The 17460-nt window shown below is 38.7% G+C and overlaps 1 protein-coding gene across 4 annotated transcripts in view; it reads right to left on the bottom strand.

Annotated features, from left to right (window-relative positions):
* VEPH1 (ventricular zone expressed PH domain containing 1) overlaps positions 1-17193 on the bottom strand; it is a gene marked incomplete at its 5' end in the record, with an annotated part of 221011 nt that extends 203818 nt beyond the window's left edge. For all 4 annotated transcript variants that reach the window (XM_081301834.1, XM_081301832.1, XM_081301833.1 and 1 more), the window contains one exon: positions 17056-17193. In XM_081301834.1, the coding sequence (XP_081157960.1) occupies positions 17056-17193 (138 nt within the window). The remainder of the gene's footprint in view (positions 1-17055) is intronic.
* Between the last annotated feature and the right edge of the window lie 267 nt (positions 17194-17460).

The following is a 17460-nucleotide window of genomic DNA, read 5'->3' as shown; positions in this document are numbered from 1 at the left end:
CATACAGAATAAGGAGAGAATTTTAAAATCTACAAGAGAAAGGAAGCAGATTACATTTAGGGGTAAACCAATCAGGATAACAGCTGATCTCTCAACACAGACTTTGAAAGCTAGAAGATCCTGGAATAACATATTTCAAACACTGAAAGAAAATGGGTTCCAAACAAGAATTGTGTATCCAGCAAAATTAAGCTTCAAGATGGAAGATGAAATTAAAACCTTCCACGATAAACAAAAGTTAAAAGAATTTGCAGCTAGAAAACCATCTCTCCAAAAAATCCTCGGCAAAACATTACAGGAAGAGGAAATGGAAAATAACAATGAAAACCAACAGTGGGAGGTAAGACAGTAAATGGGGGAAAATAATCAAAGAGGAAAACAAACCATATTCAGTAACATAAATAAACAAATATGGCTGGAAGGATAACCCATATCTCAATAATAACCCCAAATGTTAATGACTTAAACTCACCAATTAAGAGACACAGGCTAGTAGAATGGATCACAAAACATGACCCAACAATATGCTGCCTACAGGAGACGCATTTGATAGGAAAAGACATACATAGACTGAAGGTGAAAGGTTGGGAAAAATCATATCACTCATATGGACTTCGGAAACAAGCAGGAGTGTCCATACTCATATCAAATAAAATAGATTTCAAGCCAAAGTTAATCAAAAGGGATAAAGAGGGACACTACATACTGCTCAAGGGAACCATACACCAACAAGACATAACAATCATAAATATATATGCCCAAAACAATGGTGCAGCTATGTTCATCAAACAAACTCTTCTCAAGTTCAAGAGTCTAATAGACCACCATACAATAATCATGGGAGACTTCAACACACCTCTCTCACCACTGGACAGATTTTCCAAACAAAAGTTGAATAAGGAAACTATAGAACTCAATAACACAATTAACAACCTAGACTTAATTGACATATATAGAATATACCACCCAACATCAAGCAGTTACACTTTTTTCTCAGCAGCACATGGATCCTTCTCAAAAATAGATCATATATTATGTCACAGGGCAACTCTTAGACAACATAAAGGAGTAGAGATAATACCATGCATCTTATCTGACCATAATGGAATGAAACTGAAAATCAACGATAAAAGAAGGAAGGAAAAATCATGCATCACTTGGAGAATGAACAATAGGTTACTGAATGATCAATGGGTTATAGAAGACATCAAGGAGGAAATTAAAAAATTCTTAGAGATAAATGAAAACACAAACACAACATATCGGAATCTATGGGACACATTGAAAGCAGTTCTAAGAGGAAAATTCATTGCATGGAGTTCATTCCTTAAAAAAAGAAAAAACTAACAAATAAATGATCTAATACTTTATCTCAAAATCCTAGAAAAAGAAGAGCAAAACAACAGCAAAAGAAGTAGAAGGCAAGAAATAATTAAAATCAGAGCTGAAATTAATTAAATCGAAACAAAAGAAACAATTGAAAAAATTGATAAAACTAAAAGTTGGTTCTACAAAAAAATAAATAAGATTGACAGACCCTTAGCCATGCTAACGAAAAGAAGAAGAGAGAGAACTCAAATTACTAGCATACAGGATGAAAAAGGCAATATCACAACAGACACTTCAGAAATACAGAAGATAATCAGAAATTATTTTGAATTCTTATACTCCAATAAAATAGAAGATAGTGAAGGCATCGATAAATTTCTTAAGTCATATGATCTGCCCAGATTGAGACAGGAGGATATAGACAACCTAAACAGACCAATATCAACTGAGGAAATAGAAGAAACCATCAAAAGATTACCAACTAAGAAAAGCCCAGGACTGGATGGGTATACAGCAGAGTTTTACAAAACCTTTAAAGAGGAACTAATACCAATACTTTTCAAGCTATTTCAGGAAATAGAAAGAGGGAGAACTTCCAAATTCATTCTACGAGGCCAACATCACCCTGATTCCTAAACCAGACAAAGACACTTCAAAGAAAGAAAACTACAGACCAATATCTCTAATGAACCTAGACGCAAAAATCCTCAATAAAATTCTGGCGAATCGAATACAAAAACACATCAAAAAAATTGTGCACCATGATCAAGTAGGATTCATCCCTGGGATGCAAGGATGGTTCAATATACGGAAATCAATAAATGCTATTCACCACATCAATAGACTTAAAGATAAGAACCATATGATCATCTCGATAGACGCAGAGAAAGCATTCGACAAAGTACAGCATCCCTTTTTGTTCAAAACATTAGAAAAACTAGGGATAACAGGAACTTACCTTGACATTGTAAAAGCTATCTATGCTAAGCCTCAGGCTAGCATCATTCTGAATGGACAAAAGTTGAAGGCATTCCCTCTAAATCTGGAACAAGACAGGGATGCCCTCTATCACCACTTGTGTTCAACATAGTTCTCGAAACACTGGCCAGAGCAATTAGACAGATGAAAGAAATTAAAGGCATAAAAATTGGAAAAGAAGAACTTAAATTATCACTATTTGCAGATGACATGATTCTATACCTAGAAGACCCAAAAGGGTCTACAACGAAACTATTAGAGCTAATAAATGAATTCAGCAAAGTGGCAGGATATAAAATCAACACGCATAAATCAAAGGCATTCCTGTATATCAGCGACAAATCCTCTGAAATGGAAATGAGGACAACCACTCCATTCACAATATCCTCAAAAATAATAAAATACTTGGGAATCAACCTAACAAAAGAGGTAAAAGACTTATACAATGAAAACTACAGAACCCTAAAGAGAGAAATTGAAGAAGATCTTAGAAGATGGAAAAATATACCCTGTTCATGGATAGGCAGAACTAACATCATCAAAATGGCGATATTACCAAAAGTTCTCTATAGGTTTAATGCAATGCCAATCAAAATCCCAATGGCATTTCTTGTAGAAATAGAGAAAGCAATCATGAAATTCATATGGAAAAATAAAAGACCCAGAATAGCAAAAACAATGCTAAGCAGGAAGTGTGAATCAGGTGGTATAGCGATACCAGACTTCAAACTATACTACAGACCAATAGTAACAAAAACAGCATGGTATTGGTACCAAAACAGGCGGGTGGACCCATGGTACAGAATAGAGGACACAGAAACCAACCCACAAAACTACAACTTTCTTATATTTGATAAAGGGGCTAAAAGCATGCAATGGAGGAAGGATAGCATCTTCAACAAATGGTGCTGGGAAAACTGGAAATCCATATGTAACAAAATGAAACTGAATCCCTTTCTCTCGCCATGCACAAAAGTTAACTCAAAATGGATCAAGGAGCTTGATATCAAATCAGAGACATGGCATCTGATAGAAGAGAAAGTTGGCTACGACCTACATACTGTGGGGTCGGGCTCCAAATTCCTCAATAGGACACCCATAGCACAAGAGTTAATATCTAGAATCAACAAATGGGACTTGCTCAAACTAAAAAGTTTTTTTCTCAGCAAAAGAAACAATAAGAGAGGTAAATAGGGAGCCTACATCATGAGAACAAATCTTTACTCCTCACACTTCAGATAGAGCGCTAATATCCAGAGTATATAAAGAACTAAAAAAATTAGACAATAAGATAACAAATAACCCAATCAACAAATGGGCCAAGGACCTAAACAGACACTTCTCAGAGGAAGACATACAATCAATCAATAAGTACATGAAAAAATTCTCGCCATCTCTAGCAGTCAGAGAAATGCAAATCAAAACCACCCTAAGATATCATCTCACTCCAGTAAGATTGGCAGCCATTATGAAGTCAAACAACAACAAGTGCTGGCGAGGATGTGGGGAAAAGGGTACACTTGTACATTGTTGGTGTGTTGAAAGCCACAGCCAAAGGGGCCCCAGCAAACTTCCAGCTGCCAGCAAACTTCCAGCTGCCAGCTGATGATTGGTTCACAGCGGTCCCAGCAACTTCTAGCTGATTGGCTCCACCACGGAGCTGCTCATTAGGGGACTTCTTTGGCTGCGCCCACGCGACCCAGCCAATTGGCCTCAAGAGCAGGAGGATTGTGGGAGGTGGAGAGGCTGGTGTGGGGGTGAGAGGCTAGGGGAAGCCGGTGGTGGCAGTTGGGCTCTGAGGGTTTTTTCCTGAGGAGCTGTTTTGTTTGGCGTTTGTAGTTCTAAAAATAAAGTTAGTTTCTTTTGACAAGTGGCTCCTGAATTGTGCCCAGCCAGACTGCGGCATTGGTGGGACTGCAAATTGGTGCAGCCAATTTGGAAAGCAGTATGGAGATTTCTTGGAAAGATGGGAATGGAACCACCATTTGACCCAGCTATTCCCCTTCTCGGTCTATTCCCTAAAGACCTAAAAAGAGCATGCTACAGGGACACTGCTACATTGATGTTCATAGCAGCACAATTCACAATAGCAAGACTGTGGAAGCAACCTAGATGCCCTTCAATAGACGAATGGATAAAAAAATGTGGCATTTATACACAATGGAGTATTACTCTGCATTAAAAAATGACAAAATTATAGAATTTGGAGGGAAATGGATGGCATTAGAGCAGATTATGCTAAGTGAAGCTAGCCAATCCCTAAAAAGAAATGCCAAATGTCTTCTTTGATATAAGGAGAGTAACTAAGAACAGAGTAGGGAAGAAGAGCATGAGAATATGACTAACATTAAACAGGGATGAGAGGTGGGAGGGAAAGGGAGAGAGAAGGGAAATTTCTTGGAAATGGAAGGAGACCCTCAGGGTTATACAAAATTACATACAAGAGGAAGTGAAGGGAAAGGGAAAAATAATACAAGGGGGAGAAATGAATTAAAGTAGAGGGGGTAGAGAGAGAAGAAGGGAGGGGAGGGGAGGGGGGATAGTAGAGGATAGGAAAGGCAGCAGAATACAACAGACATGAGTATGTCAATATGTAAATCACTGGAAGTGTAACTGATGTGATTCTGCAATCTGTATACGGGGTAAAAATGGGAGTTCATAACCCACTTGAATCAAAGTGTGAAATATGATATATCAAGAACTATGTAATGTTTTGAACAACCAATAAAAAAATAAACAAAAAAAAGAATCACCCCTTATTTTTCTAGATTAACAACAACCTGACAAAGGATCCATTTACTATTTTAGAAATTAGTTTCCTAACCATCCACTTAGCTCTTCCATCTCTGGTATTTGTGGAAGGACATAGACTGCCTTTTCTTTGAGGAGCTCATCTCATCTTGCCACTCCCATTGCTCAAAGGCTTATCTCCTGGCAACTGACTCACGGGCGTGGGGTACGGGTTCAGGGCTGTCTTGAGTCGGCTGTGCCAGTCCTCAGCTCTCCCACACCATGGATCTTGGGGTCTTCCTTGTGTCAGCTCCAGATTCCTGACATACATTTTGTGTTTTTGTGGTTGCTATTAACAAAATCTGTTTTTCCCCTCATCAGGAATTTTAATTAGTTGTTGCTGATTAAGTGAACCTTTTGCTTTTTGTATTTATTTTGTAGCCAGCTGTTGAGCTCCACTATTCTTAATTATGATAAATTTTCAAATTATTCTCTTGGGTTTTCTAGGAAGATTTTTGTATTTTGCAGGCCTGCTGAGGTCTGTCCCTTTGATATATCTCACAGCTTAATATGTTGTCAAGAATTCCCTAAGCTATTTCACATAAAAGTGATTAGAGAGAGAACACTGGTTTAGTCTGGAATTTCTTTTAATCAGTTTTTGTTTGCATCCTTTTTTTCTTTTTGTAGATGTGTATGGACAGCATGCCTTTATTTTATTTGTTTATTTTTATGCGGTACTAAGGATCAAACCAATGACTCACATATGCTAGGCAAGCACTCTACCACTGAGCTACAGCCTCAGTCCCAGTCTAGAATTTTAAAAATATAAAATTCTATGGCCAGAACCAAGATAATACAGTAAATGTTTTAAATCATACAAGATGCATCACTTTCTTCCTATTTTTAAAGTTCATAAATTTGATTTAATATTATAATTTATACTATTAAAGAAGTATCAATCCATTTCTATTTTGTTGAGTTTATTTCTTAATCAAGATTGGTGGATTTCATTAAATGCTTTTTGACTATCGCTAGATACATCATTTTATTTTTATCCTCAGAGCCATTGTTATGACAAAATTTAGAAACAAACTTCCTTAAAACAGTTAGTTTTGCAAATGCAGAATGTTTTCTGATATAAGAAGGCTGATTCATAGTGGGGTTGGGAGGGGGAACATGGGCAGATTAGACAAACTCTAGATAGGGTAAATGGGAGGGAAGGTTGGGAGGGAGGAAAGTAGTATATAAAAGATGGTGGAATGAGATGGACATCATTTCCCTAAGTACATGTATGAAGACACGAATGGTGTGAATATACTTTGTATACAGTCAGATATATGAAAAATTGTGCTCTATATGTGTAATATGAATTTAATGCATTCTGCTGTCATACATAAGAAATTAAAATGAAAAAAACAGTTTTACATTACTGGACTGTGTTTTAGTGAATTGTGGGAATAGTTTTTTAATGTGTTGTGGGATTTTGCTTTTACTATTTATTTAAATATTTTGCATAAATATTTGGTCCTTATATCTGTCATGTTTTGTATCAATTTTATTCTAATTTCATAACAGGATTTGGAAAGAGTTAAGCTTTCTATACCTTAATTTTTGTTTAACCTTAGTATATCATGGCCCCAAAACAGCATATTAAAATATTCTGCAACTAGCGTGCCTATCTATTTTTCCTGGTATCTCCTATGGTTTTTGTCTTTTGCACATTGTTGTTAAATACTCTGATGAACGGTCTATTCCCTAAAGACCTAAAAAGAGCATGCTACAGGGACACTGCTACATCGATGTTCATAGCAGCACAATTCACAATAGCAAGACTGTGGAACCAACCTAGATGCCCTTCAATAGACAAATGGATAAAAAATGTGGCATTTATACACAATGGAGTATTACTCTGCATTAAAAAATGACAAAATCATAGAATTTGGAGGGAAATGGATGGCATTAGAGCAGATTATGCTAAGTGAAGCTAGCCAATCCCTAAAAAACAAATGCCAAATGTCTTCTTTGATATAAGGAGAGTAACTAAGAACAGAGTAGGGAAGAAGAGCATGAGAAGATGACTAACATTAAACAGGGATGAGAGGTGGGAGGGAAAGGGAGAGAAAAGGGAAATTGCATGGAAATGGAAGGAGACCCTTAGGGTTATACAAAATCACATACAAGAGGAAGTGAGGGGAAAGGGAAAAATAATACAAGGGGGAGAAATGAATTACAGTAGAGGGGGTAGAGAGAGAAGAGGGGAGGGGAGGGGAGGGGGGATAGTAGAGGATAGGAAAGGCAGCAGAATACAACAGACACTAGTATGGCAATATGTAAATCAGTGGAAGTGTAACTGATGTGATTCTGCAATCTGTATATGGGGTAAAAATGGGAGTTCATAACCCACTTGAATCAAAGTGTGAAATATGATATATCAAGAACTATGTAATGTTTTGAACAACCAACAATTAAAAAAAAAGAAAAAAATAAATAAATACTCTGATGCAGAGATATTAATTCCATAACTCTTGTCATCTAAACTGTCTGGCATAAAAATTACCTTTGAAGGTAGTTATGATTTAGACATGAGGTGTTCCTCCAAAGCTCCTGTGTGAGACAATGCAACAAAGTGTCAAGGTGAAATGATTGGATTACAAGAACTTTAACCTAAGCAGTGCATTAATCCACTGATAGGGGCTAACTGGGTGTGATTGTAGGCAGGCAGGGTGTGGCTGGAGGATGTGGGTCGCTGGAGGAGGTGGGTCATTGGAGGCATGCTTTTGGGGTTTATATTTTGTCCATGGTAAGTGGAGTGCTCTCTGTCTGCTCCTGGTTGCCATGCCCTGAGCTGCTTTCCTCCTCCAAGCCCTTTTGCCATGATGTTCTGCCTCACCTTGGCCCCAGAGCTGTGGAGTCAGCCGACTGTGGACTGAACCTCTCAAAACTGTGACCCCAAATGAACTTTTCCTCCTCTACACACTCCATCAGGTCTTTTGGACACAATGACCAAAAAGGTTGACTAATGTTGGTTTTATTTAATGCTTTTTAGCACAAATGTTTTCCTGTTTGATATAAATATCCTCATCTCTATTTCTTTTGGTTTGTATTTGCCTTGCATCAATTTCCCATTTTATTCTCATTTAAAAATTTCTTTTGCAGCCTATGCTGCATTGAATGAATGATTGATAACCTTGCAAAAAATATTTAGTAGCCATTATTCAATGATTCTCAGTAGCCAAAAGCTTGTCTAGTAATGGGGTTTACAAAAGTAAGAAAGTATCCCTTTAGCATCATTTGATTCCCAAATAATTTATCATAATCAACAATTTAAGCATGATGGGGCTGCATGTAGACATCACAGATCTTCATTTGAGAACAGAAGACCCTGCCTTAGCAAATAAGTAGGCAAACTTTTCTCACAAGTTTGATATTCAGCTAAAATGATTGGTTTTGACTCAGTTAAAGTATCCTTTTTCTATGCTTTGACTGGCAATTGATCATGGTACCAAAAAAAAAAAAATGTAACCTATATACAAGGTCTGAATATGTGATATGGTTTTGCTTCAAAATTGTTTGCTTTAATTGGAATTACCAAGAGTCCATATGAAATGGACTTACCATACAATGCAATGATTTCAGATGGTCAAGGTGGACTACTACAGTGGACACTGGCATATGTCCAAACCCGACCCAGGACAGAGGCACTCGTCCTTAGCTACTTTTCCATCTGGATAATCTGAATCCAACTGGTCCATGTGGGGATAGGAAAAGTTTGCCATCTTGAGGGGGTTATGCTGTAGCTTGCTGCTGCAGGAACCCAAGAGGTCATAGCAAACATTGTCATACTGCCCCATCAAGCACCTACTGTATGGCCAAGGGTATACTAAGCAGAACATGATTGAAACAGGGACAGAGAAGATTGTACCCAAGAGGATTCAAGTCAGAAATATGAAGGGGAGCCCAGCTTGCTTTTCCTTTGAATCTGGTGATTCACACAACCAGCTGAAGAAGGTCGTGAATCCGAGCAGGCAAGCATGAACACACCAAGGGACTAAGCTGGGAAGGCCGCATTCATGGACAGGAGAGGGTGGAGGGTTGACTTCCCCATCCCATGAGAATTCTTGGGAGGATCCTTAGATCCAGACTCCCAACAAAGATTGGCATCTGCTGGGTCCTAGTAGTGTGTTGATCCAATCTCTCCAGAGCAGCTATCACCCAACAAAGTCCCTAAGGCCTGATCACACCCAAGCCCCAGCCACAGGAACCCTCCACTTAGACCTCTGCAACAGCCCCACCTGGGAGTACATTGATTTCATCTGTCCAGACAAAGCTCCAATCAATAATACTTCCCATTCCATCCTACCTTATATAGGTGAGAAGAGACACTGAGAGCTTATTTCAACCAGCTGCAGTTTGGGGCCACTCCAGCTGACAGCTAAGTGAGCAACAGAAAAAGTAAGGGGATACACCTCCCAGCACTTGTTCTCTCAAGCAGAAATGGAAAGAAGGACAGATGGACATAGGCAATGACCATCCTAGTGATTGTTTTGACCACCTCAGTGGAGATAATTCTTTCATTTTTTATTAACAATCTTCAATCTTTCTTCCTCCTCCTCCTCCTCCTCCTCCTCCTCCTTCTCCTCCTCCTCCTCCCCATCTCTGAAAGTGGTTGCATCCATCTTGGGACACCCCACTGCTGACTTGAGTTATCTGCACTATTATCACCACCACCTTTAATTGCAGTAGCATTTATTATGGGATACCAGCTGGGGACTAAAAGCCCAACACCAAGGTAAGGTACAGGTAATCTGCAGGGACACTATAAGATTATAGGGTAGAAACTGTAATACCTCAGATTTGCCCTGCAAGAAAGGAAGACATATAGACAACATGAAAAAACAAGGGAGGAAAGTGCCCCAAACAAAGCAGGATACTACAATAACAGAATCCATGGACAACAAAATTGATGAAACGTCAGAGAAGGAGTTCAGAGGGTTCATAATTAAAATGATCTGTGAATTAAAGAATGACCTAAATGAGCAAATGCAGGCAAAATTAATCACTCCAACAAAGAGATAAGGGAGCAAATATACGTAGCAAAAAACTACTTCAAGAAAGAGATTGAGACTCTGGAAAAAAAAAACAATGAGAAATCCTTGAAGAAAACAGTAAACGAAATTAAAAACTCAACAGAAACAGACTAGATCACTTGGAAGACAGAACATCAGATAATGAAGACAAAATATACAATCTTGTAAACAAAGTTGATCATACAGTGAAGACAGTAAGAAACCATGAACAGAGCATCCAAGAATTATGGGACAACATCAAAAGGCCAAATATAAGATTTATTGGGATAGAGGAAGGCACAAAAGATTCAAATGAAAGGAATGCACAATCTTGTCAATGAAATACTATCAGAAAATTTACCAAGCATGAAGAATGAATTGGAAAATCAAGTTCACGAAGCTCTCAGGACAGCAAATGTACAAAATTACAATAGATCTACACCAAAACACATTATAATGAAAATGTCTAGCATATACAATAAGGATAGAATTTTAAAAGCCACAAGACAGGAATCAGATTATATATAGAGAGAAACTAATTAGGACCTCTGCAGATTTTTTAACCCAGACCCTGAAAGCCAGAAGATCCTGGAACAACATATACCAACCTCTGAAAGAAAATGGATGCCAACCAAGAATCTTACATCCAGCAAAATTAAGCTTTAGATTTGATGATGAAACAAAAACCTTCCATGATAAACAAAAGTTAAAAGAATTTACAACTAGAAAGCCTGTACTAAAGAACATCCTCGGCAAAATGTTCTATGAGGAAGAATCGAAAAATAACAATGAAAATCAGGAAAGGGAGGTATTACACTAAAGGAGAAACCAATCAAAAGAGAAACAAATTCAAGTTAAATACCCCAAAGAAACAAAAATGACTGGGAATACAAATCATGTTTCAATAATAACCCTGAATGTTAATGGCCTAAACTGACCAATCAAAAGACATAGACTGGCAGACTGTATTTAAAAAAAGACTCAACAATATGCTACCTTCAAGAGACTCATCTCTTAGGAAAAGACATCCACAAACTGAAGGTGCAAGTTTGGGAAAAAACATACCACTCACATGGACTGCAGAAATAAGCAGGTGTTTCCATCCTCAGATCAAATAAAGTAAACTTCAAGCCAAAGTTAATCAAAAGGGATAAAGAAGGACATTTCATACTGCCTAAGGGAACCATACACCAACAAGACATAACAATTATAAATATACATGCCCCAAACAATGGAGCATCTATGTTCATCAAACAAACTCTTCTGGTTCAAGAGTCAAATAGACCACAACACAATCATTCTGGGTGACTTTAACACACCTCTTTAACCACTGGACAGATCTTCCAAACAAAAGCTAAACAAAGAAACTCTAGAACACAATAATATAATCAATAACTTAGACTTAACAGACATATATAGAATATTTCATCCATCAATGAGTGAATATACTTTCTTCTCAACAGCACACGGATCCATCTCTAAAATATCTTATGACACAAAGCAACTTTTAGTAAATACAAGAAAGTAGAGATACTACTCTGTGTTCTATCAGATGATAATGAAATGAAATTTAAAATCAGTGATAAAATGAAAAATAGAAGCTACTTTAACACCTGGAGATTAAATAATATGCTATTGAATAAACAATGGGTTGCAAAAGACATCAAAGAGGAGACTAAAAAATTATTAGAGGTGAATGAGAACACTGACACAACATATCAAAATCTCTGGGACACTATGAAGGTGATAGTAAGAGGAAAGTTCATCCAATGGAGACCATTCCTTAAAAGAAGAAAAAGTCAACAAATAAATGACCTAACATTATATCTCAAAGCCCTAGAAAAAGAAGAACAAATTTACACCAAAGCAGTAGAATACAGGAAACAATTAAAATCAGAATGAAATCAGTGAAATTGAAACAAAAAAAAAAACAATTGAAAAAATTGACAAAACAAAAAAGTTGGTTCTTTGAAAAAAAATTGATAAACCCTTAGCCATGCTAATGAAGAGAAGGAGAGAGAAAAACTCAAATTACTGACATTTATGATGAAAAAGGAAATATCACGATGGACACTACAGAAATATGGAAGATAATTAGAAACTATTTTGAAAATTTATACTCCAATAAAATAGAAAATATTGAAGGCATCGACAAATTTCTAGAGTAATATGATTTGCACAAAGTGAATCAAGATGATATACACAAGTTAAACAGATCAATTTCAGGCAGTGAAATAGAAGACGCCTTGAGAAGCCTACCAACCAAGAAAAACCCAGGACCAAACAGATAATGTTCTGATGCAACACTTAGTTATCACCTGGCTAATATATTACCTATTTTTCTTATTGATTTTATTTTCTGTCTATCCTGATTTATGGGTTATGTCAAAGATTTGTTTGTTTGTTTGTTGTTTGTTTTTTGTTTTTTGGTGCTTTTTTTTTGGTCTATTTTCCTTGTTTGCATCCTGACATCCAGTATTAGCATCTGGCACATAGTTGGCACCTAATTAATACTGGCTGAAAAAATGGAAGAGTGTAGGTACACAAATTGTTAGCATTATCAGGAGAGTTGGTGAGTTTGCTGGATCACTATACAAGAATTTATGTTATAATCACCTGAAGAAACTGTTGAAAAATATAATTTAAAAAAGATTATCAATTATCATTTCAGATAAAACTATAAAATGCTTTTAACAAAGGATTACAACATTTTTAAGATCCTTAAAATTGTAAAACATCATTAATGATATTTAAGATTTAGAAAAATGGATGGAATATAATGTCTATAGATAAGAAGACAGTTGACAAGGATAAGGATTTTCTTTAAGTTAATCAACTGACAAATGAAATTCCACGAACATACCAACAGGATTATTCATAACACTTGAGAAGCTTAGTATAAAACTATTAAAGAACAAAAACAAATTAAAGCAGATTTTAAGCAGAAGTTTGTGGATATTGTCCTAACAAATATAAATATGAATTACAAAGTTAAGAGACAAGCTTACACATTAGAACAAGAAATGTACACTGAGAGATGCCTAAGGGTCAAGGGATTAATACAGGACTATGTCAGATGCTCCAAGTTAATAAAAAAAAAAAGTTTTAAAACCACAAAAGAAGAAGCAAAAAAAGCATAAACAGCACTTCTTTGAAGAGGAAACCCAAGAGGCAAATCACAAATGAACGTTTGAAAAAATGGTAGACCTCACTAATAACAAGGGAGGTAAATGCTTAGACAATAGTTCCATGCTGCTTCACTGAGATTGAAAAGAAATTTCAAAATCTGGTAAAAGAAAGCATTGGTGAGTGTACAAAGCCACAATACTCTCATACACTGCTGGTGGGGGGTATAAATCATATGGGAAAGCAATTTGGTGTAAATGGTAAGGTTGGAAACACACAGAAATCTGGAACCAGTTACTGCACTTTTGGCTGTGTACCTTAGAAATACACATTTGCCAAAATTGACAAATGTAAGAATATTTCTTATGGCACTGTTTAAATAATAAATGCCAAACAAAAGAAAGAGGGATATATAAATTGTGGTATGTTCATACCATGGAATACTCTGCCCATTAAACAAATGGAACTATGTGAACCAGAATGCATAATCTCAAAAGCATTGTATTAAGCGTTATGGTGCTGTTTATATAAAGTTTAAAAATGTGAAATACAATGCATATGTAACAAAGAGATAAAACCAAGCACGAATGAGTATTACAATCAGGATACTGGTTAACTTGAGATCCTAAAGGATGAGGCTTGGATTAAGGAGAAAGAATCATGATATTTAAAGAGTCCAGACATGTTGGAATGAGGACCAACAGACTGGAAGATGTTTGTAAAGGTTTAAAATGTCACATAATCCACTTAAAATTTTTTCAAGTTATCTAATTATAAGATTTGATTCAACCACAAAATCTTAGCATATTACAGGATAAATGCAGACAACGTGTGATGTTACTTTATCAGCCAGTACTCCAAGCAATTGGTCTGAGTGATCAATAATGACAACAAATCAGGATACTCCAAGGAGGTGACCAGATGTGGAGAACCTAGTAGCACTGGAAGCTACCTTGAGGGGTGCTCCATGGGCTTGGCACAAGACCACCCTGGGAGGATTAAACTAACAAGGTCCAGTCTTCAGAGTGGAACTAGCTTGCTACCAGCCTAGCTTGAGATACCCCGTGCACATGGTGTCTGTATAGGTGAAGGGGTGTGTCTCAGGGACAGAAGTTGGAATGCGGCAGTAACAGAGGAGGAAGAAACATAATTAGTAACTGTGCTTCTTCTCTAGAAAAAGGCTGAGCAGCAGTCTCGGACAAGAAGTCTGACCCATATGAGTAACAATTTTCATAGTTCAATGAACAAATTGTCATTCTCATTTGACTTCCAAGTCTTGCATCTGCAGAGAACGAGTGGGATTGCATTTCACGTATCCTGACAAACTTAAACCTGCAGACCTGAGGGTCAAGGTCTATGGGGTCAAGTGGCATAGCCTTCCTGGACACAGGCCTCTCCTTTGTCACAGAAAACCCGAGGTCACTGAGAATGTCAAGTTGGAAAGAGAAGCCAGAGGTGACATCTGATGCTTATTTTCAAAGGTTCAAACGTTTCCTTGTAGGAACAGAGTTAGACTCTCAATTGTTGGGTCAGAGAACAGAATAAAGAACAATGAGTAGAAATTTCAAAGAGCAAGATTTCATCCAGCTGAAATGGGCACAGCCAGCCATTGGAGCTTTCAACAGCGGAAGAGCAATGTCTTTAACAGTTAGAATTCTTTTATCAATAGCAACAGGAAAAGTGTGGACAGATTCGACAAGTGACAATGATAATAGTAATAATAACAATAATAATAAAGACAAGAGGCAGACCAGGATCTCATAAAACAGCTGGAGTGTCTGGCCTGGGAAGAGGCAGGCATCAAGGAGATCACAGCCACAGGGGGCAGGAAACCCAGGACTGTCGCTTGGGGCACCACCATGACAAATCACCCTCTGCTGATGTCTTCCCTAGAATCATGGGAACTAATTCAGATTGACAAGTGTGGGTCGGGACAGGGCAGGGGACCATTAGTGAGGAAGGCCCATCAAGGCTCCATGCAATGGAAAGAGACCATTTTACCAAATGAAAACTGAGGCAGGAGGAAGTTTCAGAAACCTGCAGTGTCCTTACCATTGCACATGCAGGAGAAGCCACCTGCTTGGTCAGGAATCCCAAGGAAGAATTTCTGCCCTGGAAGGAAGGTGGAAAAGGCAAGCTAGGAGGTGCCTTCTTGTTCCACATTTCTGAAGAGGAACTGAGACATGACTACTGAGATCCAGGGTCATTAGGAAAGATCAGTAAGAAAGATCCTGGCCTGGTCAGGAGGGAGGATACAAGCAGTTCACGGGGTAGGTAGTTACAGAGTGGGCATGGGGGCTCAGTGGATTAATTGGGACAGGAAGATAGGAGCAAGTGGCATTTGTCACCCCACACTTAATGTATGTAAACTAGAAGTCACCCTCCTTCTGCTCTCCCTGCCATGGCTACAGCTAAACAGAAGACAGATGTGAAAGAGGATAGTGAATGAGGAAGACATGTGGTCTCCTTGCCCTTAGACCTGTTGGTCGGGTGCAATGCTAACTAGAGGGCTTGATGTCCCCATAATGTTCCTGGTGACAAGGGATCTGCCAGCCTTAATAGTTAACCAGTGAGGACACATAACAGGACCCTCCAGTCCTCAACTCCTGCATTTGATGTCTGAGACCAACTTATTGACAAACAGAAGAAATCATTGGCCACTAGTGACCTCTGGTGGAAGTGGGCTTTAGGGACCTCAGATGCTTTTTGGGTTTTGTTTCTTTTCCTATTAGAAAGACAAAAATGAGTGGCCTATTCATTCAACTTGTTTCCAGAGGAGTGAAGAGGAGTGGCCAGGAACAGCACAGACATGGGAACATAACCAGGATCACTTTATGTTTTGAGTCAGACTAAATTGATTAATGTCCTAGAAAAAAAAATGTGGACAGGAAATCGCTGACAAAGACATGACCTGAGAAAAGAAGAGTGTTTGGGCAGTGACTTCACTGGCCGGTGGGGAACCTTGGCATGCAAGAGGACACGCTGACAGGCTCCGAGGGTGCATGCTAGCTTCCAGCATGCCTGTTACACTTCTCTTTATTACTGCACAGAAACCAGCTGTCATCTCTGAAATATACACACGTTTGCCAACTGGGGACTCTATGCACTGTGGGGATATGACCGGAGGCTTGGTGGTCCAGGCCTCTGAGTGGGATCAGTGTCACAGAGGTCCAAGCTCAACTGAGAAGGTCAACCTCAAACTGCACTGGGCACTTGCCCTCTGCCTTCTCTGGAAAGTATTTTCAGAATAGGTGACCTTGACATGGCAGAGTAGCATACAGAGGGAAGGGGATGTTCCATGGAGGTTTTAAATCTGTCAGATCATACCTGGGATCAGGTACAGATGAGCTGAATTAAGTGGGGGTGGAGGGTAGAAAACGGAGTAGAGGAAGGATTCAAAACAGAGGCAACAGGGCACACAGAGTTATCCAGCTCTGGGCAGCTGTGCTTGACAGCAGAGGATATTTGTCCTTGTCTCCTGGGAGGCAGGAGGTGTCATCTGCCTCCCCCGATTGTCCAGCCCCCAATGCACTCCACTTTGTTTGCTTTTTCCTTGAACTTGCTACCTCTCCTCTCCACGTCAATTTAAGAATGCAAAAATAGCCCCTAAATAATGCATTTGTGAGAATGCCCACTCTGGTCTCCATGAGTGGACAAAAGGTGGACCAAGTGCTATTTCTTAGATACTATAGGGAAGAGTTCAGAGAGACCCAGGCTACTGTCCTTCACCTCCCTCCAGCAAAGCTCCTTCCCCGGGGAGATACCCAGTCCCCAGGCTCTAGGACAGGCCGTTTTAGGCAGCTGGTTGACAAGCCAATTTACTTACTGAAGATGAGCTAATTATTTTAATCTGCTCCAAAGCTTCTGTCAGGCTGTCTTCAATCTCAGAGTCATCTAAGGAGAAGAGGTCCCCGGCTCGTGAAAGATCTTTTTGTCCCAAAACCAATCTGAACAGTTGATGCATGATGAGGAGTTTGAACAGTGGACCCTCCGTAGACCCTGAGCCATACACTCGGCGCACAGAGGTCAGCAAGAGAAAACACACGGCCGGAGGGACTTCATAATCCACGCCAGGACATGTCACTCCAGACTTTGGGGTCTCCGTGGACACTCTGCAAGGAAAACAAATGACACAACGTAACTACAGGCAGAATGGCAAGAGCTCAGACAGAGAACTCATAGCAGAGAGAAACTCGGACACAGGCAGAGTCGAAGACCCTGGGTTAATGAT

Source organism: Spermophilus citellus (assembly GCF_964194105.1).
Source record: "Spermophilus citellus genome assembly, chromosome: 7".
NCBI classification, from domain to species: Eukaryota; Metazoa; Chordata; class Mammalia; order Rodentia; family Sciuridae; genus Spermophilus; species Spermophilus citellus.
Note: the sequence above shows the minus strand (reverse complement) of the source record. Positions and strands in the feature narration are given on the sequence as shown.